The 23,534-nt window shown below is 41.5% G+C and overlaps 1 protein-coding gene across 1 annotated transcript in view; it reads left to right on the top strand.

The window, feature by feature from the left end:
* Window positions 1–23,534, top strand: part of TENM4 (teneurin transmembrane protein 4) — a gene marked incomplete in the record, with an annotated part of 1,986,086 nt that overhangs the window by 1,728,840 nt on the left and 233,712 nt on the right. The window contains 3 exon segments of the mRNA XM_073612821.1: window positions 1,645–1,779; window positions 17,727–17,953; window positions 18,938–19,148. Coding sequence (XP_073468922.1) covers window positions 1,645–1,779; window positions 17,727–17,953; window positions 18,938–19,148 — 573 coding nt within the window.

Raw genomic sequence — 23,534 nt, 5'->3', positions numbered from 1 at the left:
GGTGCAGAACGAACTGCACGCCTGCAATCTACAGGAGAAGTACAGCAAAACGAGCTTTGGTTGTACTTCTCCTTTAACACTTTTATCATAGCTCCTAACTGTCCCTGATTTCGAGGGACTGTCCCTGATTTCGAGGGACTGTCCCTGATTTCGAGGGACTGTCCCTGATTTGGAACAAAGTCCCTCTTTCCTCCTCATTTGTCCCTCGTTTTGGTCTGATCTGTATAGTTGTGTATAAGATGGACTTTTTATCTTTCAAAACGTGTTTCCCAGTGCTAAACCTTTCATCCAATTTCTAAATTGCTGCATTTGTAAATTTCAAAAGTCAGTATAAAGGAACAGTAGTGGTTAAAAAAAAAAAAAAAAAAAAAAAAAGCAATTGTGGGTTTAACTAACAAATTTTTTGTAGAATTCTACCTTAAGGGGGTGTGACAGGGGGTGTGTCCTATGCCTACATACTTTTGCTAGTAGGTGTCTTTCTTTCCAAACTCAAATAGGGAGGTTTGCTTTCATGGGTGTGTGCCCCCCCCCTAACAATGATGTTGACACCTGGTAGTGTTATATTTAGTTCTAAACCCTATCACCGTTACCTAGAGATTTATATACTAAATCCCATCCTCACACGTGTTAAAGCCAGCCATACACGGTGCAAATGATTCCCCCATCAACACAGACAGTGCTGACAGGGGAATTGGCAATGGTCTTCTCCCGGCGCAGGCTAGGGAAGCCGTCCCCACTGGGAGAAAACAGTGATTATCGCTAGCAACTATAGGAGCCGCTAGCGATAGTCGCAAGAGGATCTGACAGCCTGGTTGAACCCAAGTTGATCAACTTGATACATTCAGCTTGCCCAAATCACATATGTGAGGTTTCGCTGGGATCGTCAGAGTGAGAGCAACTCTAACCTGTTAACCGTTAATTTTTTTTAAAGCTTCGCCTATGGAGATTTTTAGGTATTGTAGTTTGTCGCAATTCCACGAGTATGCTAAATTTCAAAGCATGACATGTTCGGTGTCCATTTACTCAGCGTAACATCATCTTTCACATTATACTAAAAAATTGGGCTGACTTTACTGTTTTGTTTTTTTTTTAATTAATGAAAGTGTATTTTTTCGCAAAAAAAAGCGTTTGTAAGACTGGTGTGCTAATGCCGTGTGACATAAAATATTGCAACGATCACCATTTTATTCTATAGGATCTCTGCTAATGTATAGTGTTTGGGGATTCTAAGTAATTTTCTAGCAAAAAATACTGATTTTAACTTGTAAGCAACAAATGTCAGAAATAGGCATGAAAGGGTTAAAAATGTTTTTATTTTAATGCCTTTTTTTTTTTTTTACCATTATGGTTTTGTATGTACAGAGCACCCTTATTCTAACAATGGCAGCTTGTCTAATTTCCCTAGTGATGTCACAAGGTCCTGGACGCCCAGTAGGCTGAAAATAGATTTCTCAATGTTCGAAAATCTACCTGTACCGCAAGCACAAAAAAAAAATAAATGGCTAACTTTTTTAAAACAAGCGCATGTATATGACTGACCAAAGTGGTTGCAATGAGTTCCTTTTTTTTTTTTTTGCACAATTAATGACACTAATTGATGTCCCTCCGAGCATACAAATGATTCTTCTTCATTGCTCACCGCAGCCATGAACCTCTTTGGCCTAAACTGGCACCTGCAGCCGACGGAAAGAGAGACATACGAGATCTCAGATGACAAAGCCAGCAGTTGGCCTTTGCCGACGGACGTCACCTTATACCCTTCAGGGAAAACAGGCGAAGGTAGGGTGTGTTCTAAGTGTTGTGAGTTTCTCGTGCGTCCCATTTCACCTGACCCATCACGTCTCTGTAATCACTGCATATGTCTGTGGTCACCCCTCATGGTATCACCGGCCTTTATTAAAAAGGGGGCCATCTGCTCAGGATTCTACTGATGATTTTTTTCTTTCAGTTCCGTACCTGTTATTACTATTATTTTCTGGTATTGTAGTTAGTCTTAGTTTTAGTCCGCCCAAAACTTTATTGCCAAGTGGTGACCTCAAACAGTGGAGGAGACATTGCAACATCCCCAATTTGTGGCCTTCACGGCTTTGTTTGTCTACAGCATGATATTTGTAGCTTGTGTTTTTGCTGACCATCGTTTCTCAATATATATTTGAGTAAATCTGTAATTTAGATTATTATGGGGGATGCCATTGGTCCCCTTCTTCTGAAAAAGCTAGTTGCCTGGCTTTTAGATTTAACACACTTCATCTCTCAGACCCAAAACAAGTATCTAGCAAAGTCCATGAAGAGCCAAATTCTCTTATGCGTGTAATCATTCTGGTTCTAGTCTGATTCTAGGTCTGTTGAGGCACATTGATAGCTCATTCAAATGAATCTGCATTCACAGTAACGTACAATAAGAAACTATTAGATAAGCACCTGAACGACCACAACATACAGTGATATACAAGGTAGTGTAGAAAAAATGATCCGCACTCCGGTTGTTGCTCTGAAAATGTCTTCATTTTATTGAATAGCCACAGTGAACAAACGCAGATTAAGTAAGTTGACGCGTTTTAGCCTATAAGGCCTTAGTTATAACCACATTACAGACATAAAATTTTGAAATAAATAATAGCTCTAAAGATATACAATGTAATACTGACATATAATCACACACATAGGTTGGACTTGATGGACTTGTGTCTTTTTCGACCTCACCTACTATGTAAAAAAATATATAAATATATTAAGGCACTGCTTCTCACTACATGGCTGTGAGGGGACCCTAGGCGATGGCTGTCCCTGCTATTTGATCTAATGCAAGGCTAGGTACCATAGAGCTGGCAGGAAGTGTCAGTAGAGTCGAGAGGTTGGGTAGGTAGTCTCTCATTTAAGTTGATTTTTTTTTTTTCGGTAGTGGATTTAAACCAATTGCATTTATTTTCATTCCTTCCTAATCCCCGCTTCTTGGATCCTCTCTTTAGCTTTTCTCAGCTTCTTGGACCCTATTAGGTTCCGGTATTGGGCCCTAGCCTGGGCCTTCATTGTTCACAGTTACTGGATTATCCTATATATGTTTGTGTTGAGTTGATATTTGCAAAGTATCTCTGAGACTTTTGGGGAGATTAGCCACTGTTGAGGTAATTGGTTTTTGATAATTGTTCTTTTCTTTCTGATACTGGCCATCTATTTGAGTTTTCTGTACCTATTGATACACTGCTATGCTTTTCTTATATGTATAAATATGAACATAAGTGCAGCGCTAAAATAAAGTGACAATGAATAAAAATATTGAAAGTGAATCCAAAAATTGTGTTAACTAAAAGTGACAGTCCCAAGTAAAGTCCTCTCTAAGAGTCTTCTCATGTTCTGAAATCAATATTTCTTCAAACCTTTAAGACATCTTGTGAGCCACCACCGTGTACCAGAGCAAGTGGACTCTTTTACACACCGCAGAGAGTCAACAAGGCATGTATTTCAAAGGGTCACCACCCGGGATGTTATGCATATCTTCATCCTGCTCCAATTATTTATTCCTAGCGGTCACAACGTCAGGCACATGCCACTCAGCCAATATAGGGGAGAGAATTCAAACAAGGCCTCATAGTGTTAAATCGAATACCTCCATTTATTTAAAAAAGGTTAAAAGCGTTAATCAAAAAAGCCACAGATGACGTTGGACATGACGAAACGCATAGGGTGGAGCTTATGCTCATTACATCATCGCACAGATTGCTACCAGGAAGCGGCTATATTTGATTAGCGCTTATGAAAGGTGTCTTTCCTGTTTAGAGAATTATTGATTTCCGAACATGCAAAGACTGTTATATAGATTGTAAGCTCTAACGAGCAGGGCCCTCTGATTCCTCCTGTATTGAATTGTATTGTAATTGTACTGTCTCCCCTCATGTTGTAAAGCGCTGCGTAAACTGTCGGCGCTATATAAATCCTGTATAATAATAATAATATAGAGGACTTTACTTGGGACTGTCACTTTTAGTTTACACAATTTTTTGATCCACTTTCAATATGTTTTATTTATTGTCACTTTATTTTAGCACTTCACTTGTGTTCATATTCATGCATTTCTCAGCTTATGTCAGTTGATGTGCCAGCTGCTAGTTCTGTTCTCTGAACGCGAGTTCCCTTTCGATTTTTCTCATATGTATAAATAAAAATTAAAAAAAAAACAAAAAACAATGGCATCCACATAAAGGGTTTATAATTTCTTTAGAGTGCAACATTAAAAAAAACAGAGACCCAGTCTTTCTCCCCCTCTTAACCCAAAGGAATTCTTGAAATATTATTTAGGTCTCATGGAAACCCTCCTAAAAAAAAAAATTCATCATGGGCTAGTGGGGAAAAAAAATACCTCTTACAGTGGCAGTCAGTGGAAAAAACAGCCCCCCTTTACAGTACTGTTTAGAATGCCACCCTTACAGATGGCTAAAAAAATCTGCCAAGTGGTATTTGACCTGGAATTATACAGGCACCTTCAGCTGGGAGGTCGATCAGCCACAGCTCAAAGAACCTTGAGGAACCACTGGAGGAACCCTAGAATTCCATGAAATCCTGGTTAAGAATGGTTGCTTTAGCCCTTACCCAATCTATCCAAAGTGAAATAAAAAGTTTTGGCTGGAGCGGAGTTATATTATAATGCACAAACTCTTTGGTTCTCATTTTCAACAAATGGGGCAAACCTGGAAATGTTCCCTTTTTATGTTTCTGTCTGTATCCTCTGTTGAAAAATCTGCATTAACGCCGAACATTTTGCAGTAACTAGAGCAAAACTGGAAAAGTCTTCTTTATTTCTATTTACTTTGCGCTTGTGATAGAGAATTTCAGTTGCACATTTTGAGTCTGTTGCACCGTTAAACACTGAACCCCACATAGTGAGCTCTGCACAATGACTGCACCTTTTGTTCCGGGATCGTAAATCAGCCCCGGGATTTGTAAGCGGTAAATGGGTCCGGAATAACCTTTCAGCTTTATATTAAACATGTGACAGCTTAATCCAGCTGGAAAATGGTCATAATTGAGAATATCTTTCTTGGAAATTGCAGACCGAAGACAATTAACAAACGTCTGCTCTATATCATCGTGTAAAGTTTGAAGAAACGGGCCCGCAATTTTCAGCTCCTGACGTAGTTCTATTCCGTTTTTGTTCTTTTGGGGCTAATTGCACCTTTCTTTTGATGAGGGGACCCCCTGTTCAATATCATCCGTGTGCGTTTTATGATGTCTACCAGCTGTAGCAGAATGACTGGAGGAAAACTGACGTGGGGGCAAACTAATGTTCAATTCATCGTCCTGCCTTGTGTAGTCAGGAAAACACAAGTTGTGATTACTCGGCAGTTATGTGATTATAATTTAAGCCCTCTAAAGCTACAAATTAGTTAATTGGGTAGGAAGTTCTAAACCCGTCCGACGTTCATTATAGATGCCAACAATGTGAAGATTGTGCAGAGCCTGCAGATCCGTGGGATTTCCCAGAATTCCCTGCAGTGATGGCGCACCTCCTGGGAGCTTTTGTTAGGTTTGTTTTTGTTAAATTTTAACTGGCGAGCAGCGAGTGCTACCGGAATTTTGTCAGTCATGTGATCTTTGGAGGATCATCGTTGAGAAAAACTTTTTTCTGAAGGCCAACAGTCAAGGACGTTGGTGGAAGAATTAACAGTTGGAAAAACCAAATGCATCTAATTTTCACAAAATATATACTATTTAAAGAATAAAAAAAAAAATGATATACAATCCAAAAAGTTTGCAGTCTACTCAAATCTTTATCTTGGTACAAAAGCCGTTATCAAACAGCGCAGTTTTGCACGTCCTTGCTCTTAATCAGGTGAGGAAACCTTTTTGGGTTATTGGTTTTTGACAGTGTGGAAACTTTTTTGGCACCTGGAAGGCATCACACATGCCAAGCCATAGGTCATCACAGGGGACAAGGGGGCGCTCTTTTTATGTCTGGAGGAAAAAAGATTTAACCTCCAAATAGGAAAAAACTTCTTCGTAGTAAGAGCTGTAAAAATGGGGAATAGACTCCCTCAAGGGCGGGTTCTGGTCAGCTCAGTAGATTGTTTTGGAGAAGGCCAGGATTCTTTCCTAAATGGACAATATATAACAGGATATTAATATTTATTGGTAAAGTTGATCCATGGAATATCTGATTGCCTCCTGGGGGATCAGGAAGGATTTTTTTTCTCTTGCTGGAGCAAATTGCATCATGCTTTATTGGGGTTTTAAAGAAGGCCTGGATTCTTTTCTAAATGGACAATATATAACGGGATATTAATATTTATTGGTAAAGTTGATCCATGGAATATCTGATTGCCTCCTGGGGGATTAGGAAGGATTTTTTTTCTCTTGCTGAAGCAAATTGTATCATGTTTTATTGGGGGTCTTTTTTTGCCATCCTCGGATCAACTGTGTTTTTAGGATTGTGTATTTGGGATTATAATTAAAAATTTTTTTCCCTTTATTGGTTGAACTTGATGGTCTTTTTTTTTTTTTTTTTTTAACCAGACAAACTATAACTATGCATCTCACCAAGTAGACTTGGATTAATATACACTATATTGTCAAAAGTATTGTTACGCCTGCCTTTACAGCCACATGAACTTTAACGGCATCCCAGTCTTAGTCCGTAGGGTTCAATATTGAGTTGGCCGACGTTTTGCAGCTATAACAACTTCAACTCTTCTGGGAAGGCTGTCCGCAAGGTTTAGAAGTGTGTCTATGGGAATGTTTGACCATTCTTCCAGAAGCGCATTTGTGAGGTCAGGCACTGATGTTGGACGAGAAGGCCTAGCACGCAGTCTCCGCTCTAATTCATCCCAAAGGTGTTCTATTAGCTAGAGGTCAGGACTTTGTGCAGGCCAGTCAAGTTTCTCCACCCCATGACAGCAAACGTTGGTACTTAAAAAAATCACCAAAGGCTACGCTTTAAACATTTTACAGGTTACTAGTTTAGAGTTACAGAGGAGGTCCTGTGCTAGAATTATTGCTCTTGCGTTCATGGCAATACCTCATGTGTGGTTTGAACGCCGTTTACATATGCAGATGTGACCTAGAAAGCTTAGATGTGACCTAGAAAGCTTGAGATTAACAAAAAAATCGATCTCAGGCTTTCTAGCTAAAAAAAGTGTTTACATCTGCCAGCGCCGGAAGTGACGTCATGATGGCGCTTTCGGCCTCCGAGGGTCATAGAGATGGCCAGGGACCGTCTGGTCTGCGGTCAGCTCTATGGTAAACCGCTGCTGCCAATGGATTCATTCCCGGTGCCCAGAAAAGAATCGGTGGGGGGCGGGAAGGGGAAGGACGTCCCCTCCCATCGCCTGTACAAGCAATCAAGCGACTAAACAGCTGCAGGCATTATCCAGATATCACCACTTCAAGTCCGCGAAGTTGTTAATGCAATAAAGTTGGACCTCTTAGCAGTGCTGTGGTGCTTCAATTTCAACTTTTTTTTCTTTTTTTTTTTCGATCAATACGAGTTGGTGAGTGAGATTGAACATGGAGGAGAGGCTCTGTCTGCAAGGTGGATTGAGGTGGCATTCAGAACTGAACCAACACATGTAACACGTGTTACTGCAATAATGCAATTGGAGGACCCTAAGTGTTCTCAGCACTAATGCGGCATTATACCAGCAAGAAATATTTCCTCTTTCATACTTAAAGTGTTACTAATCCCACAACAGTATGCTTATTATTCTCACTGTGGAACTTAAGGGGTTAATGCTCTGCATTGTGTAAAAAAGGCTCTTTGATCCTGTATGCACAGATCCTCCCTCTCCTGCAGGGTCTCTCCGGGCAAGGCCAGATAAGACACAGAGTGGTCCCCTTGCACATGCTCAGTTTGGTCCCTATTGCTGGAGAGAGTATTTCCTTGTTGAGTTGAGCTTTTCAGGTCACATGATTTTGACATCACACATGGGGGCGTGTATACAGATCCTAAATGACAGCCCGGTCTCTCCCTCCTCCCTCCTCCTCCATGCCCAGTAACTAAAAAAGAACACAGTGGGTGGGATGTCTCATCTTGATGGATGATCCACCCCCCATAACAGCATGAGGACAAAGGCTGTAGTGTAAATCTCCTCCTACCTGAACACTCAGCACTCAGGCAGACGCTGCAGTTTATCACATAACCGTGGTATACAGATCAGCCACAAAAAAAAAGGTATATAGTGGCAGTATTTTCATGTAAAAAGAAAATGTAGAAGCTGTGGGCACTGCGGGGGGGATGAACTATTTTCAAATTACCGGGTTTACTAACACTTTTTAAGTCTGCTTGTTGCTGTGTTTAGCTCTATGTCCCTGCTGGGTCTGTACTGCGCAGCAAACATTCACGAATCTGGAAACTCTGGAAGGAGTGCAGCTATAAGTAAAAGGTTAGGTAAGGGTTGTTTTTTTTTTTTTTTACATTTTAGTTTTATATATTGCATCTGGTTTAATAAAAGAATGTGCGGGGTAATTTTTGACACTTAATACTCAGGTGGGCTTAACCTGCCGCTCTTTTCTAATTTCAACCAGACGCCAAATTTCCTGATCCTATAAATAAAAGTAATTTGACTGACAAAATTAATGGGCCCTTTTTCTGTAATATTTGTTTTATTAAACTGCAGCCCGGGCCGTAAACCATGGCTTAAAGGGAAACTCCGCACTGTTGGCTATCAGTACAGATCGAGTCGTTTTATTCTTCAAAGTCATTTTGAACGCGGCTTTTTGTAAATGTTATTTTTACTGCTCCATGTTTTTTGTTTTTATGTCGAAGGCATATTAGAATATTATTTACTTCTATTGGGGTTGTGTTGTGCGATGGAGGACGGCTGAAATAGAGAGGAAACAAAGATAATGCTTTGGGTTCAGCCAGTCATTTGGATTGGCATGAGAATAAATATTACAGAAGCACCTCAATGCAGATGCATTTCAGGGAACCCTCTGTGTGCTGTTTTGTGCTGCGTTGGAAATAAAGGTTCAGATCTAATTTCCTATGCATTGTTGTATTCTTATATATTGGTAGTCCTGTAACCCTTTCCTGCTAGCCCTTTAAGAAATGTAAATGCTGGAGGCGTTTCTTGGGCTTCCCAATCATGTGATCACTGTGATTGGCTGTCACGGTGATCACGTGACTGGAGCCGGTCTTGCCGACACACGATCGTCATTGTCTGAGCAGAGCTGTTGGTGACTGATAGAGTAGTTACAATGCTGAGGGCCCTCAGTTGAGTGCAATCCCAGCAGAAACCCATAAGACTGGTCATAAGCATATATTGTGACAGCACCAGATAAGGCCCCGACCTCCGCATTGCCACTGGAAATAGGTTAAAATTAACGGGCAGCCCTGACACAACACATGTAAGGTAATGCAGATGCAATGGGAGCCTAAAGCCTCATACACACGATCGGATTTTTGGCAGGGAATTGTGTGATGACAGACTGTTTGCCTAAAATCCCACCGTTGGTACTCTCCATCAGACAATTGTTGTCTAACGTTCGGCCAACAAATGTTGGACGGCAGGCTAGTAAATTTTCGGCGGACAGCGGTCTGTTAGATTTTCGTATCCTGTGTACACAAGTCCGTCACACAAAAGTCCAAAGTACAAACACGCATGCTCGGAATCAATGCTCACTAAACATGACATTAGCAGAAGGTGCCCAAAGGGTGGCGCTCAAGAGCTGAAATTCCACATAGTACGTCACTGTGTTCGTGTTTGTTGGCCGACAATTGCGTACTGTTTGTATGCAAGACAAGTTCCTGGCACACGCCCTTCGGACAAAAGTCTGACTCTTTGTTGGCCAACAATCTGATCGTGTGTACGAGGCTTAAGGCATCAGCTCTACAATACAATGCAGAAAGCACAGGCACTTTTATAATGGGCTATAGGTGTGGCTGCCCACGTGAACATACACCATATCACCAAAAGTATTGTGACGCCTGCCTTTACACACACACATGACCTTTTAATGGCATCCCACTCTTAGTCCATAGGGTTCAATATTGAGTTGGCCTACCCTTTGCAGCTATGACAGCTTCAACTCTTCTGGGAATGCTGTCCACAAGGTTTAGAAGTGTGTCTATGGGAATATTTGACCATTCTTCCAGAAGAAGTGCATTTGTGAGGTCAGGCACTGATGTTGGATGAGGCCTGGTTCTCAGTCTCTGTTCTAAATTATCCCAAAGGTGTTCTATCAGGTTGAGGTCAGCACTCTGTGCAGGCCAGTCAAATTCCTCCACCCCAAACTCGCTCATCTATGTTTTAATGGGCCTTGCTTTGCGCACTGGTCCAAATCATTTGGTGGAGAGGGGATTATGGTGTGGGGTTGTTTTTCAGGGGTTGGGCTTGACCTCTTAGTTAAAATGAAGGGGACTCTTCAGGCGTCAGCATACCAAGACATTTTGGACACTTTCAAGCTCCCAACTTTGTGGGAACAGTTTGGGGATGGCCCCTTCCTGTTCCGACATGACTGCGCACCAGTGCACAAAGCAAGGTCCATAACGACATGGATGAGCGAGTTTGGGGGGAGGAAACTTGATTGGCCTGCACAGTTGAGTCCTGACCTCAAACCGATAGAACAACTTTGGGACGAATTAGAGCGGAGACTGCGAGCCAGGCCTTCTCGTCCAACATCAGTGCCTGACCTCACAAATGCACTTCTGGAAGAATGGTCAAACATTCACATAGACACACTCCTAAACCTTGTGGACAGCCTTCCCAAAAGAGTTGAAGCTATTATAGCTGCAAAGGGCGGAGCCAACTCCATATTGAACCCTACGGACTAAGACTGGGATGCCATTAAAGTTCATGTGCCTGTAAAGGCAGGTGTCCCAATACTTTCGGTAATATAATGTATATGCTTACATTAAGGGTTAGTCCATGCAAATGTGATATTTCATTAATAGGAGGGGCCAGAGTCATTTGCAGGATAATTATAGCTCTTGGTTTGGAGCAGTGAGATATTTCATCTTTGTTCTACCTGGTTTTCCAACCCCTTGTATTGCATTCTCCATAATATAAAAAAATATATAAAAAGCCAGTGCCGGAACCATGTCCTATTAGCACCCAAGGTGAAAAGGCCAAAGCGTGCCCCCCCCACCATGAGCTGTGAAATATTTTATCAGTGTAGAGTCAGGTCCTGCCCTTTTATTTAATTTTTTTATCACAATACATTTTATTGAGCGAGAATATTGTTGCACGTACAAAATATAGAGTGTAAAACAATAAAAATGAACAGGAGAACATTTTATTTTACAAAAATAGTATGAACAGAATCGTAGGCGTACAATGGTGCTGTGGTGATAATGGATGATGATAAAACAATGAGAAAAGAGTACATTGTTTTCTGAAGTAAGTCCAAATGAGCTTTCTTTAAGTGAAAAAGGGGATTATATAATAAACACAAATAATTCTAAAACAAGAGGAAATTTAATTCCAAGAGTAGGGAAATATAAAAGTGTATTCTAGGATATTTTGCAAGGTGATGTCTAATTAAGGAAATCAAAGAGAAGGTTGAAGTGTGGGAGTTGGTACAATACAGTACATCGAGTACCTGTAATAGATCTGTAGTCATTTGAGTGCACAAAGATGTTCCACGCACGCCAAGTCTTGTAAAAGCGTGTTGTCGATTATTTGGCCATTGCCAAGGTTTCTTCCATGTTGTGAATGGAATCTCCTACTAACACCCATTCTTCTACTGTTGGGACATGAGTAGATTTCCAGTGGCGTGAAACAAGTGATTTTAGAAGCATTTAACAAGTGTCTTGTGAGGGAACCTTTGTATTTTTTTGTGAGCATGGGGTAATGTGAAGTGGACAGCAAGCCAGATCTAAGGTCAGTTTTGTGTCAACGATGTGGGTAATCCACTTTTTAATCTGCTCCCAGAAGTTTGCTTTTTTAGGGCAATGCCACCAGATGTGTAAGAAGGTTCCTTTGTCTTGACCGCATGTCAAGAACATAAATCGGATAGGTAGGGGAACCATTTTTTTTGCTTCTGTTGGAGTTTCATAGCACTGAGTGAGTATTTTGAATGAAGTTTCCTGCATACGTGTACTCAGGGAGCATTTATGAGCAAAGACACATGCCTTTTTCCATTGCCCATCAGATATGTTGATTTGCAGGTCTGATTCTCAGGTGTTCTTGACGTTTGCATTTGTTTTCAGGCCACGAAAATGCCAAGGAAGGCAAGTCCTGCCATTTTTATGCCCACTATTGATGAAGTCAGCTACCTCTTCTGCCTTCCCCTTGGCCCAGCCTTACTAACAGCAGTGGGTATACAGACCTAGAAACTCAAGTGTAGAAATCTAAAAAACTAAACTCTCGGATAGAGAAGAACCTGGAGGTAAAATCTCCCCAATGGGGGGGGGGGTGCCATGGATAGAAGTAATTACTCACAGTTCGGACGGGAAACAGATGTTACCAGGCCTCCAATAATAATCTGTGCTGGTCTTTCTTTTATTAGTCACAAAATATTTGCAGGTAGAAGTAATTTTTCAATGTTACAGCAGCACATGGTAATGTTGGCTATCATGTTAAGGGGGGGGTCATGCCATGGCTCTAAAAAATAGCTCCAGTCCGAATCTGTAGTATGATAAATAAAAGCTTAAATTGAGCATTGGTGGCTTGCTGGGGACATCTACTTATTGCTCGAATTGCGTAAAGGTGCCATCTGTTCAATGAGTCCACTGAAGGTGACAATATTTCTCTTAAAAAAAATACTCCAGCCCATGGGGTTTATTTACTGAAACGGGAGAGTGCAAAATCTGGTGTAGCTGTGCATGGTAGCCAAACATCTTCTAACTTCACCTTGTTCGGTTAAGCTTTGAGGAAAAAAAACCTAGAAACTGATTTGTTTCTATGCAGAGCTGCACCAGATTTTGCACCCTCCAGTTTTAGTAAATGAACCCTCATATCTCTTATATTCGCAATGTCCCATATGTCAGTACAGGACACAGCAGTCACCTAGGGGTAAGTGAAAGGAACAGCAGTGAGTAGTCGGAAACACAAGCATCCGACACTCCAGGAAGTTTTGAATGTTGAAGATTTTGGTGTAGACGGCAGTGGGACGTATAATACCTCTTCTATTGCGAGGAACTGCTATTAGTTTATTTTTAATTTTGCTTATGGAAGAAGGAGCATTGAGGGAGCATTGCAAGATGAGCATCATTGGGTCTGGGGGTGAATGGAGGTTTACATGTTCCTGTCACTTTTTCCTAAATGGACCAGGTGGTGTGTTCTCTTTAGGAGGCCCATTGAAACATAATATATGTACAAAAACTTGCAGGCACAACTTTTTGGTAATGGACAAAGGAGCAGTGGGGGAGCCCTTGAGAAATGAGTATTATTGGGTTGGGAAGAAGGTGCTAAACATCCTCTGGTGCTTTTTCCTGAATGGGCCGGGTGACAGTATCTCTTATGGAGGCCTTTTGAAATGTTTGATACATGTACAAAACCCCATGTACACAGCTTTTTGCATTTTCAATGCATAGGCACACTGGGAAATTTCTGTTTTGAATCCCTCTCCCTTACTTTGCTTCAAAAATTGCATCAAAAATAACATGCTTCAAAATTTGACATTACATGGGCCCTTTGTGATATGGGCGATTAACTCAATGTGGTGAGCGTTTTTTAGGTGAGTCCCCGTCAGTATGAACTTGCGGTAAAAAGGAAAGGAAAGTCTTAACACCATCTTGCCCATGCAGGGGTTTCAGTTTCACACACCGATCAACCTGGCTCTCACTTCAGCAGTACCACTGCTCTGTATACTGGTCCCCCAGACCATGGATTCCTCATACTCACTTAGCCTTTGCTCACATCGCCTCGCCGTACTGGCCCACTCCTGGACTCTGGATAAGCTTTCCTAGCACCCTCAGGCTCTCCACTTGAGACTTACAGATCCCTCTCCTGGACTCTCCTGTTGCCTCAGGCTCTCTCGGTCCTCTGCTGACCTGCTTAGCTGTCCCAACTCTCCTGGACATGCAGAAAAGGGAATCTCTCCAATATGGAGTCGTGTCTCCCCAGTATGTCAACTCTCCTGGCTGGAGCACACCTCTATTCTCACACTGGCTGTGTTTCTAAATGGCAGCAAATTTAACTGCAGTAGCTCTCATCAGGCTTATATCGACCCTGCACACCTGTGTACTCAGAGGCTGCAGGTGTCTCGCTAAATCCAGACATGGAATTGAAGGTTTCTCTCCCCCCCCCCCCCCCCAAGACACTTCGCAAACCTTCAAGTCCTCCAGTCCCCGATCCAGAATTGCCAAAACCTATGAAAACATAAAACAAAGCTTTCTCCACTTACAATCCACATGCTGGAGCTTCTCGAACCGAACCTTTGAGAATCGACCTTTTGTCATCTCCAAAGCAATTTACTAAACTCATACTGTGTCACAGCTTAGAGAAGGCATAATTGAAAGAGGTGCCCTGGAGCGGTAGAATTGCACTTAGGCCAAGTGTCTATGGTCAGCTGTTGATGTAGTCTTGGTTTGGATTTTGCAGTTGGCTACTGTTTCTCTTCTATGGTAGTTAAGCCAAGAATTTATGAAAAAAGCATAACCCAGTGATACAGGTGCTTTTGAAAAACACTCTGCTTGTTGCATAAACATAATTTTGCCTTTGGGCAGCGATCGACGGGGAGCCAAAACACGCTTTTTACAGATTGAAATCTGACATTACCTCGCTGGTTTCCCGCTGTCTCATTAGCGACGGCTAGATCAACACAAAACAACGCTCAAGCCCGGTTTTTGATTTTCAGGCATTCAAAAAGATATTTAGATCTTTGGTTTAAAATGAGTGCAGATAACGGCTGCTGGGTTTTATTTGCCTTTGTGTTATTCCCCCCATCCCCCATGTACTGATGTAGAAGAAAGCCAATTCAATGAGATTAGAAAGAAAAGGGGGAAAAAAAAACACACACTAGCACATAGAGAATAAATGTTTTGTCGGGAACACGTGGGAGCCAAATTAAATTAGATTAAAAATAAGATTAAAATGAGGTTTATTATAGAAATGTTGATTAGAAGGCCCCATTAAGGTCCGCTATTGTGTCATTATCTAAATAGAAATCTCTGCTTTGGCTTTTCAATCAGACATCACTCCAAGTCCTTTATTTACACTGAACCTTCTGCAAAAACGGTGCACCCCATGGGTGCCGGAGAGTTTTCTTGCCAGTTAAAGAAAGAGACCTTTTAACTGTAGCATTTTACAAATGGAAATTTTTTACAAAGTTTTAGTAATTTTGAAATGCCAGAAAAATGCCAGTTTTTATTTTTATTTTATTTTTTTATACGAAAAAGATCACAATTTGTAAAAACAAAACCCCCGTCTGGAAAGTTTTCCCCAAATTCTGTAACACTATAAAATTTGCTTGGGTTTGATTTTTTTTTTTTTTTTTTTCAGACTGCCTGCTGACTACTAACTGTTTGCCTTATGTCCTTGATGGGCTTTGGGATGCGAGGCACCCTGGACTGTTGGAAAGAAAGAAAGGCCCGGAGACATTAGGAATGAATAGGCGCAGGGCCGGCATGACAGGGTGGAAGGGGAACCAGGGAGCACAGGGTTATCTTTTAAAGTTGTAGGGAAGTGGTACTTACTTACATGATTGGCTGAGCAGAAGGGGTGATGGGGAGGAGTGTAGTAGTTTTGACTGCAAAGATGGGTGGGATGATAACAGTCAGAGTCAGTAATCCATTCATATGAACGTCCCTCCCTGGTAATTTTACTATGTCTATAGGGAGTAGATAAGGTTTGGTGAGGAGGTTGGGACCCCTTGAAGGTGTTAAAATTCTGTGGTAATCGTGTGGGGACACATCGGTTGGTATGGCTCCTCTGCTGGTTGTGGTCCAATAACAGGGACCAGGTAGTGGTTGCACTGTATGCTGTGGACAATTGATCATGTCCCTGAGGTGGTGTCTTGCGGCTGGGGACATATTTATGTGTTTAGAAAAGGGTGCCACAGACAAAATGTTCTTGCTAATTTAGAACGTAATTTTAAATTTGTTAGTTATGGTTATATTCTTATTATGTTTTGGTAATTAATAAAAGGCCTTTCGGCCATTTAACCCCGCTTCGGTCTAAGCATGTATTATTTGGTTAAGTGGGGGGATGGATTTTGTGAGGGTAGGTTAGTATATTGGGGTGGTTACATCTGAACTACCCTAGTCATGAGTTTAGCGAGTTATATTTTTTTTGTCCGTAGTCTTTCACCATCTCCTTTTGCATGTCCGCAGTCTCTGATAGCTTTCCGTAGCATTACACTCCCTAAATATTGTATGTAGCCATTTGTTGATATGGGGACCAGAAGTTTGGCCCTTGACATCATCAAAATTGAACGCAACTGATTTAGAGTATACCATTTATTAAATTGTAGATACTTTTAAGAAGCATCATATAAAAAATGATCAGCTTGCAGTGCTGTATATGTAGAACTAAAATTGAATTTTCCTCTGACCCCAATCTTTTAACCTCCAATGTATCTCCTCTTCTAGCTCATAGCAATGGGGTCAGGGCTCCCATGCACTCTTTTCTTTAAGCGAAATAAGGTCTAACTGCATTACCTTTCCATCTGTCACTATGTCTGGTTCTGAGCATTTGCCCTGATCATATCGCATCATGGAAGTGTTGCCTTTCCTTCTTTTCCCAAAGGAGACTAGTGTTCTTTTTTAATAATATAATGTAGATACTATATAATAATTAAGTATATTAGCAACGTGTGTTATTTAAGAACGACTTGATATTTGCGTCAAAATAAATCACATTAAAAAAAAAAAGAAATAAAAAAAGAAAACCTTTCTGTAGGGAGTACTTATGCTTGATTGGGGCCTTCAAATAAATCTAAAGCCAAAGTAAGGAATGACTAAAAAGCCTTTCAGATTTTTGGCCACTTGGAGAGATTTGCACTCATTTCCTCTAGACCTCAAGAGAGAGTAAGGGAAATCCTCTATTAAACATATGTGTCCCCAATAGAAGATTTCGCCTCCAAAACTGTTCAATGGTGACTCAAAATATTGGCCTTTCCTCCACTTTCTTTTTCATTGACAGTGGTCACCAGGACAAATAGAGAAGGGGGTTCTAAGTTCCCACCATTCTACTCAAAACTAAAAAAAGGTGTAGGCTTTAGATAGATTTAGGGGTACCTTCTATACACATGTTGAAGAGTTAAAAAAGCTAAAAAAACAATAAATTGATATTGGTATAAATTGATCCTTCTCCCTAGCAAGCTAGGAAGATTTGGAAACAGCTTTACTCCTGGGAACCCATAGGTGTAATCATTCTTGGGCTTCATGCCTTTTTCAGAATTATGAAGTGGTGGGCCAGGCATGGACACAGCATGGTTCAAAGGGTCTACTAAAGAACTTGAAGAAGGGATGGGCTAAGGCATATTATTCTAGGTGTTTAGATTAGGAGGCCATCTAATTTTGAAAATCATAGCCCATGGAGCTTCAGAAGTTGAGACAAAGTTTGAAAAGATTTTACTTTTTCTGTCTTTAGAGTATATTTTGTTAGATGTTTCAAGCATAACCCTTAGAACTCGTTACCCATATAAAGGGAGAAGAAAAAAAAAAAGGAAATTGAGAAATTCTTAAGTATACTCAATGGCTTGTTCCTTACATCAAATCCCAGTATGAATTATGGCCCAGAAAACAGAAACATTAAAATTACTTTTCTGCAAATGTTGTAATATCTCAAAAAGAACGGTCATTGAAGACATGTTGCCTTATTTTTTGTTGTCTGTTTTTTTAAATAAAATAGGAAAACCAACAAGAAAACCTGCAATCTCCTTTCCCGATGATAGTTTTATTGACTCTGGCGAGCTGGATGTTGGTCGGCGGGCTACTCAGAAGATCCCACCTGGAATATTCTGGAGGTCACAAGTGTTTATAGATCATCCTGTTCACTTAAAGTTCAATGTGTCCCTTGGAAAAGCAGCTCTTGTTGGAATCTACGGCAGAAGAGGTCTACCACCGTCACATACACAGGTAACCAGAGCTGATGGCAGCAGTAATTAAATATGGTGGAGGCAGACGTGTTTATTTATTTTTTTTAAATCAATCTAAACGGCCCATTTCATTAGGAACTATGGACATCCCTGAGCTACAAGAGCCTCAATAATGTCGGTGGATCCTGGTGAATTGATTGGCTATATCTTTGATGATCCCGCTGATCTCCAGTGAATGGATAGGCTACATTTTCAGTGATATCCCCTAGTCTCTAGTAAATGGACAGGCTGTGTTCTCAGTGATGTCACTGGTCTCTGGTGAATGGATAGACTGCATTCTTAGTAATGTCTCTGGTTTCTTGTGAATGGTTAGGCTACATTCTCAGTGATGTTACTGGTCTCTAGTGAATGGATAGGCGCCACTCTTAGTGATATCACTGGTCTCTAGTGAATGGATAGGCTGTGTTCTTAGTGATGTCACTGGTCTCTAGTGAATGGATAGGCTGCATTCTTAGTAATGTCACTGGTCTCTAATGAATGAATAGGCTGCGTTCTTAGTGATGTCACTGGTCTCTAGTGAATGGATAGGCTGCATTCTTAGTAATATCTCTGGTTTCTTGTGAATGGATAGGCTGCATTCTCAGTGATGTTACTGGTCTCTAGTGAATGGATAGGCTGCATTCTTAATGATGTCAATGGTCTCTAGTGAATGAATAGGCTGCGTTCTCAGTGATGTCACTGGTTTCTAGTGAATGGATAGGCTGCATTCTTAGTAATATCACTGGTCTCTAGTTCATGGATAGGCTGCATTCCCAGTGAGGTCACTGGTCTCTAGTAAATGGATAGGCTGCATTCTTAGTGATGTCACTGGTCTCTAGTGAATGGATATGCTGCATTCTTAGGGATGGCACTGGTCTCTAGTAAGTGGATAGGCTATTTTTCTTTCTTTCACTCACTGTTGACAAGCACACTTTTGGTTTAGTATTTGGAAATACACTCATCAGATATTTTCCTGCTTTTTCAGTTTGACTTTGTTGAGCTGTTGGATGGGAGACGTCTTCTGGCACAGGAGTCCCGCAGTTTGGAGGGTCCTCAGAGGCTGCACAGAGGGGTTGTTCCTGTGACAAGTCATGAGACGGGGTTCATCCAGTACTTGGACTCAGGAATTTGGCATCTGGCTTTCTACAACGATGGCAAAGAGTCTGAGGTTGTTTCTTTCCTTACGACAACGATCGGTAAGTACTTTTTTTTTTTTTTTGGTGGCAGATTATTAGACCCTAAAGTTTGTTGCCTTGGAGAAAAGTACACGCTGTAAAGTAGGCACTGGCTTTTTTTGTTTCTCTTGATTATGTATGAATTGCTTACCGTTATGCTCCTCACGTTTTTGTTTTTTTTAATGTGATGAAAATAACACACATATTGGTAGTTTATAGAATTTGGCTCATTGTTTGGTGTGATTTAACCTGCTTTTGAAGTGTCCAGTAGATCGCAGATTAGCGGATTCCCATCTACTGCAATGGTATGTGGATGACCATACCGAGGCCGAATTTGGCCTTCTATCCTTTTCAGTTCTTTGGGCACCAAAGGTCCTATTGAGATGCAATTGCATTGTAGACAAATGAGGACAAATAGTAATTGAGGGACCAGGTATACAAGTCAAGTGTAGTTTTGTGAGTTGGGGTGCATAAGCTGTGTAGACCAGTGGTTGGCCCAATACCAAACATTCAGACATATATAACAAACCAGCACTCAAGCAGACATAGGAAACAAAAAGAAGGGGAGAAATAAAAAGGGGAGGGGGGTCGAATGGGGATGGGGGTAACTGGAATCCAGAGCTGACGGTCGCAAGGTCTAGAATGAAGGAAAGCCAGAGACTCTAGGAGCTGAGGTCAAGTTTACACATCTTCTGCCAGTAGGGCATCATAGTCACGGGAGAAGGTAAAAGGGTTTTTTATAGTTGACAATTTTGAATATTACTTTAATATTTAGGCAACAGACACCTCCCTAATGGGTGAAGGTCAATGGGTGTTATTTTACTGCCTTTGAAGTGTTTTTTGAATGCACCTCAAACACAGGTCACCAAAATCTTATTGACTTCAACTGATCAGTACCCATGGCAGCCCACTTGCTTCTCACTTTTCTGTGTTTCTGTAGCGTCAGCCAGCCTATTACGGTGCATTTAATCTGCAGGCAAAACCAGGTCACTCGCAACCTTTTCTTGTCAAATGCTGTATTTGCCATTCGAATGGAAAAAATATATCGTTTGACGAAGACACCCATCAACAGCAACCCAAAGTTGGGAAAAGATGGGCACCTTCTAGTTAAGCAAATAATATGCATCTGTCAGATTTACACTTCCACTCTGTCCTCTTTCCTTCACCCTTTTATGTATTCAAACACAATCCATCAGAACTTTGTGTGCTGGAGACACTTCTCCTTCATCAGTTTACTGCAACTGTCAACATCAGCAAAAAAAAAAGATACTACTACAACAGAAACTGCCTTATACATGGTGATTGGTGCCTGTGAGAGAAAATAAAATCACTGTCATTCCTGGGCTAAAAAAAAATCAATCTAAATATTAGACCAGTGGCATGGCTTTTTCCTCTATATTAGTAGTTAAAAATAAGCAACATAGACTTGGTATCAACCTCCTACAAATCCTTCTGTACAGCAGCAATCAGACTGGGTGATGGGGGCACTAGTAGCCAATGCATAAGTATAGGGGTGAACTTCTGTTGCATTGTCACAAGTTGGGGGTGGGTAGGTGACCAAGCCTAATTGATTAACTGCAGCAGAGAGAAGTCAGGTCATCTACCTGGCCGTGTGGTCTATCAGAGGTGCGTGAATCTAGATGAAAGGGAAATACAAATCCTTTGTAATGGAAAACGGCTCTCTTTCCTTGATACGTCTGTGTACGTTCTCATGTATTTAGATCGGTGGTCTCCAAACTGGTGCCCTTTGCTTGCTTGGGGCATTTTTTCCCCCACTGTCAGCAACTGCGGGGCATAGTTCCTGCCACTGAGGAGGACCATAGGGCACTATTCATCCCACTGACAACAATGATGAGGCACTATTCCTCCCACTGACAACAATGATGGGGCACTATTCCTCCCACTGACAACAATGATGGGGCACTATTCCTCCCACTGACACCAATGATGGGGCACTATTCCTCCCACCGACATCAGCGATGGGGCACTATTCCACCCACCGACATCAGCGATGGGGCACTGTTCCTCCCACCGCAAACAGCGATGGGGCACTGTTCCTCCCACCGCAAACAGCGATGGGGCACTATTCCTCCCACTGACAACGATGGGGCACTATTCCTAACACTGACAACAACGATGGGTCACTATTCTTCCCACTGACATCAATCATAGGGCAAGAGGGGACACTATCCACTTCCAGGGACACCTGGACATTTTCTAGTCCCACTGGCCACAGTCCGGCCTCCCTAAATTTTGAAGGACAGTAAACTGGCCCTTTGTGTAGAAATTTTGAAGCCCCCTGATTTTCGATGGACTTGTTCTGTAATGCTCAAGACATTTCATAGCTCATCCAAACCACTTCAGATCTAATAATTGTGAACTGAAGAATTTGCTTGGATAAGCTACGAAACGTCTTCAACATTACAGAATGTTTTTTTATCATACCTGGAAGTGAGGACGTTTTGAAAGAAAAGGGGCATTTAATTCTCTAATAAATGGACAATTAGAACCCACAGCGATTTCGATGGGGCACGTTGCAGGAAATGGCCCTCCAGCCACGCGAGTTCCATTGAAATGGACATTACGGTTGGATATTTGGTTCAGTCCATCCTACATTTATACTTCACAGAAAAATATTTCCAGCCATATAGGTGATGAGTTCAAGTTGAATGCTCAGTGCCACAAATGACCTCATGTCTGATCGAGTATTTTTAGCTTTTTGTAGGAAAAGATCTGAGCCAGCCATTTGTACATTGAGCAGCAGGCTCATGTGAGGGGCCGTGCTGTGTATTCTGGGGAGGGCGGGGGGGGTGAAGCTGACTGACCAGCTGCTGAATTAGCCTGAGGCTATCTCTGTACCAAGAGCTTGTCAGTTCGCAGCTTGCTTCTTCATCCGCAGGATGGATATACTCTCACATATTTAATGCATGCAGGATTGAGACACCAAGAAAAAAAAAATGCCTGCATGCACGAGCGACGTTTGTAATGGACCCCTATGCATGCACGCTCCGTCATTTTTTCCTCTTCAGGGCAAGGGTGCCTCTTGCTAGTCCAGTCCTAATGTCAGGGCAAAATAATAACAAAACAAAAAGAGAGCTCTACAATACATGCATATTTCCCCATGTTTTATGCCGTTAATGACCTGTAAGTACAGACATGCACTCAGTCCTGTTACTTTTGATGAAGGCCTAAGGCCGAAACGCGTCAGTATTTTTGGATGATGTTATTGCTGTAATGCCTAAATAAATATTTTATGTGGAGAAGCTGTCGAGTTGCTGGCCTGTACTTTCTGAGCTGACCACACACAGCATTTTTATGTAGTTTTACTAAACTGCCCAAACCCTCCCTCTCCCCTCATCTTTACAATATTATTACTATTATTATACAGTATTTATATAGCGCCCACAGTTTGCGCAGTGCTTTACAACATGAGGGCAGTACAGGAGGGATCAGAGGGGGCCCTGCTCGTTAGAGCTTACAATCTACACTAATTATTCTGTAGTCCAATATAAGAACCAGGAGGGTCAAATAGACTCCCTAAGATAACAGGACAGCTTTGAGTTTTTGACATGATCAGCACTTTATGAACAAATGTAACAAAACTGTTCCAATTGTAACAAAAAAGAACAAATTAGCGGTGTGCATTGTTAGGGTTTACATACATTTTGGGCCTCATTCACACCAGTGGACGCATGTTAAAGTTTTTTTTTTTTGCTATTTATTGTTGGTGTTGTAGCACCACACATTTTATATTGATACATTTCTATATATTTTTTATACCAAACCAGTTTAAATAAATCTCAGATTTTTTTGTTTTTTATAACAAACATGTTATACTCACCTCCTCTGTGCAGTTGGTTTTGCGCAGAGCAGCCCGGATCCTCCTCTTCTCGGGTCCCTCTTCGGCGCTCCTCGCGGAGCCGTGGTTTGGCCCTGCCCCCTCTCTCTCCTGATTGGCTAACTGACTGATTGATTGACAGCAATGGGAGCCAATGGCGCCGCTGCTGTGTCTGAGCCAATCGGGAGGGAGAGTCCTGGACGGCCGAGGCACTCTTGCACATCGCTGGACAGAGATGGGGCTCGGGTAAGTGGGCAGCTGTCACATGACCCAGTTTTTTTCCCCAGCCTGTCTGCAGGGTAAGATAGCAGGAGGAGAATCTAGTTCTTTGCTGCTGCTGGTCACATGTTCAAAATAAAAAAATAAACAACTCCTTTGGAATACAGAGTAAAAGTGCATAATATCGGTGAAGTGTTTTGAAATCAATTCTTTATTATTCTTTGGCAATAAAATGGTAAAATGGTGTGGGCAGATTTATGTCAGTCACAGGCTGCGTCACGCCCCTCCAGCCTCTGTCTTAAAGTGATTGTAAGGGTTCGTTTTTTTGTTTTTTTTTAAATAACAAATAT

The sequence above is a fragment of the Aquarana catesbeiana genome, linkage group LG02 (assembly GCF_042186555.1).
Source record: "Aquarana catesbeiana isolate 2022-GZ linkage group LG02, ASM4218655v1, whole genome shotgun sequence".
In the NCBI taxonomy this organism is placed as follows: domain Eukaryota; kingdom Metazoa; phylum Chordata; class Amphibia; order Anura; family Ranidae; genus Aquarana; species Aquarana catesbeiana.
This window is presented reverse-complemented; position numbering and strand designations above follow the sequence as displayed.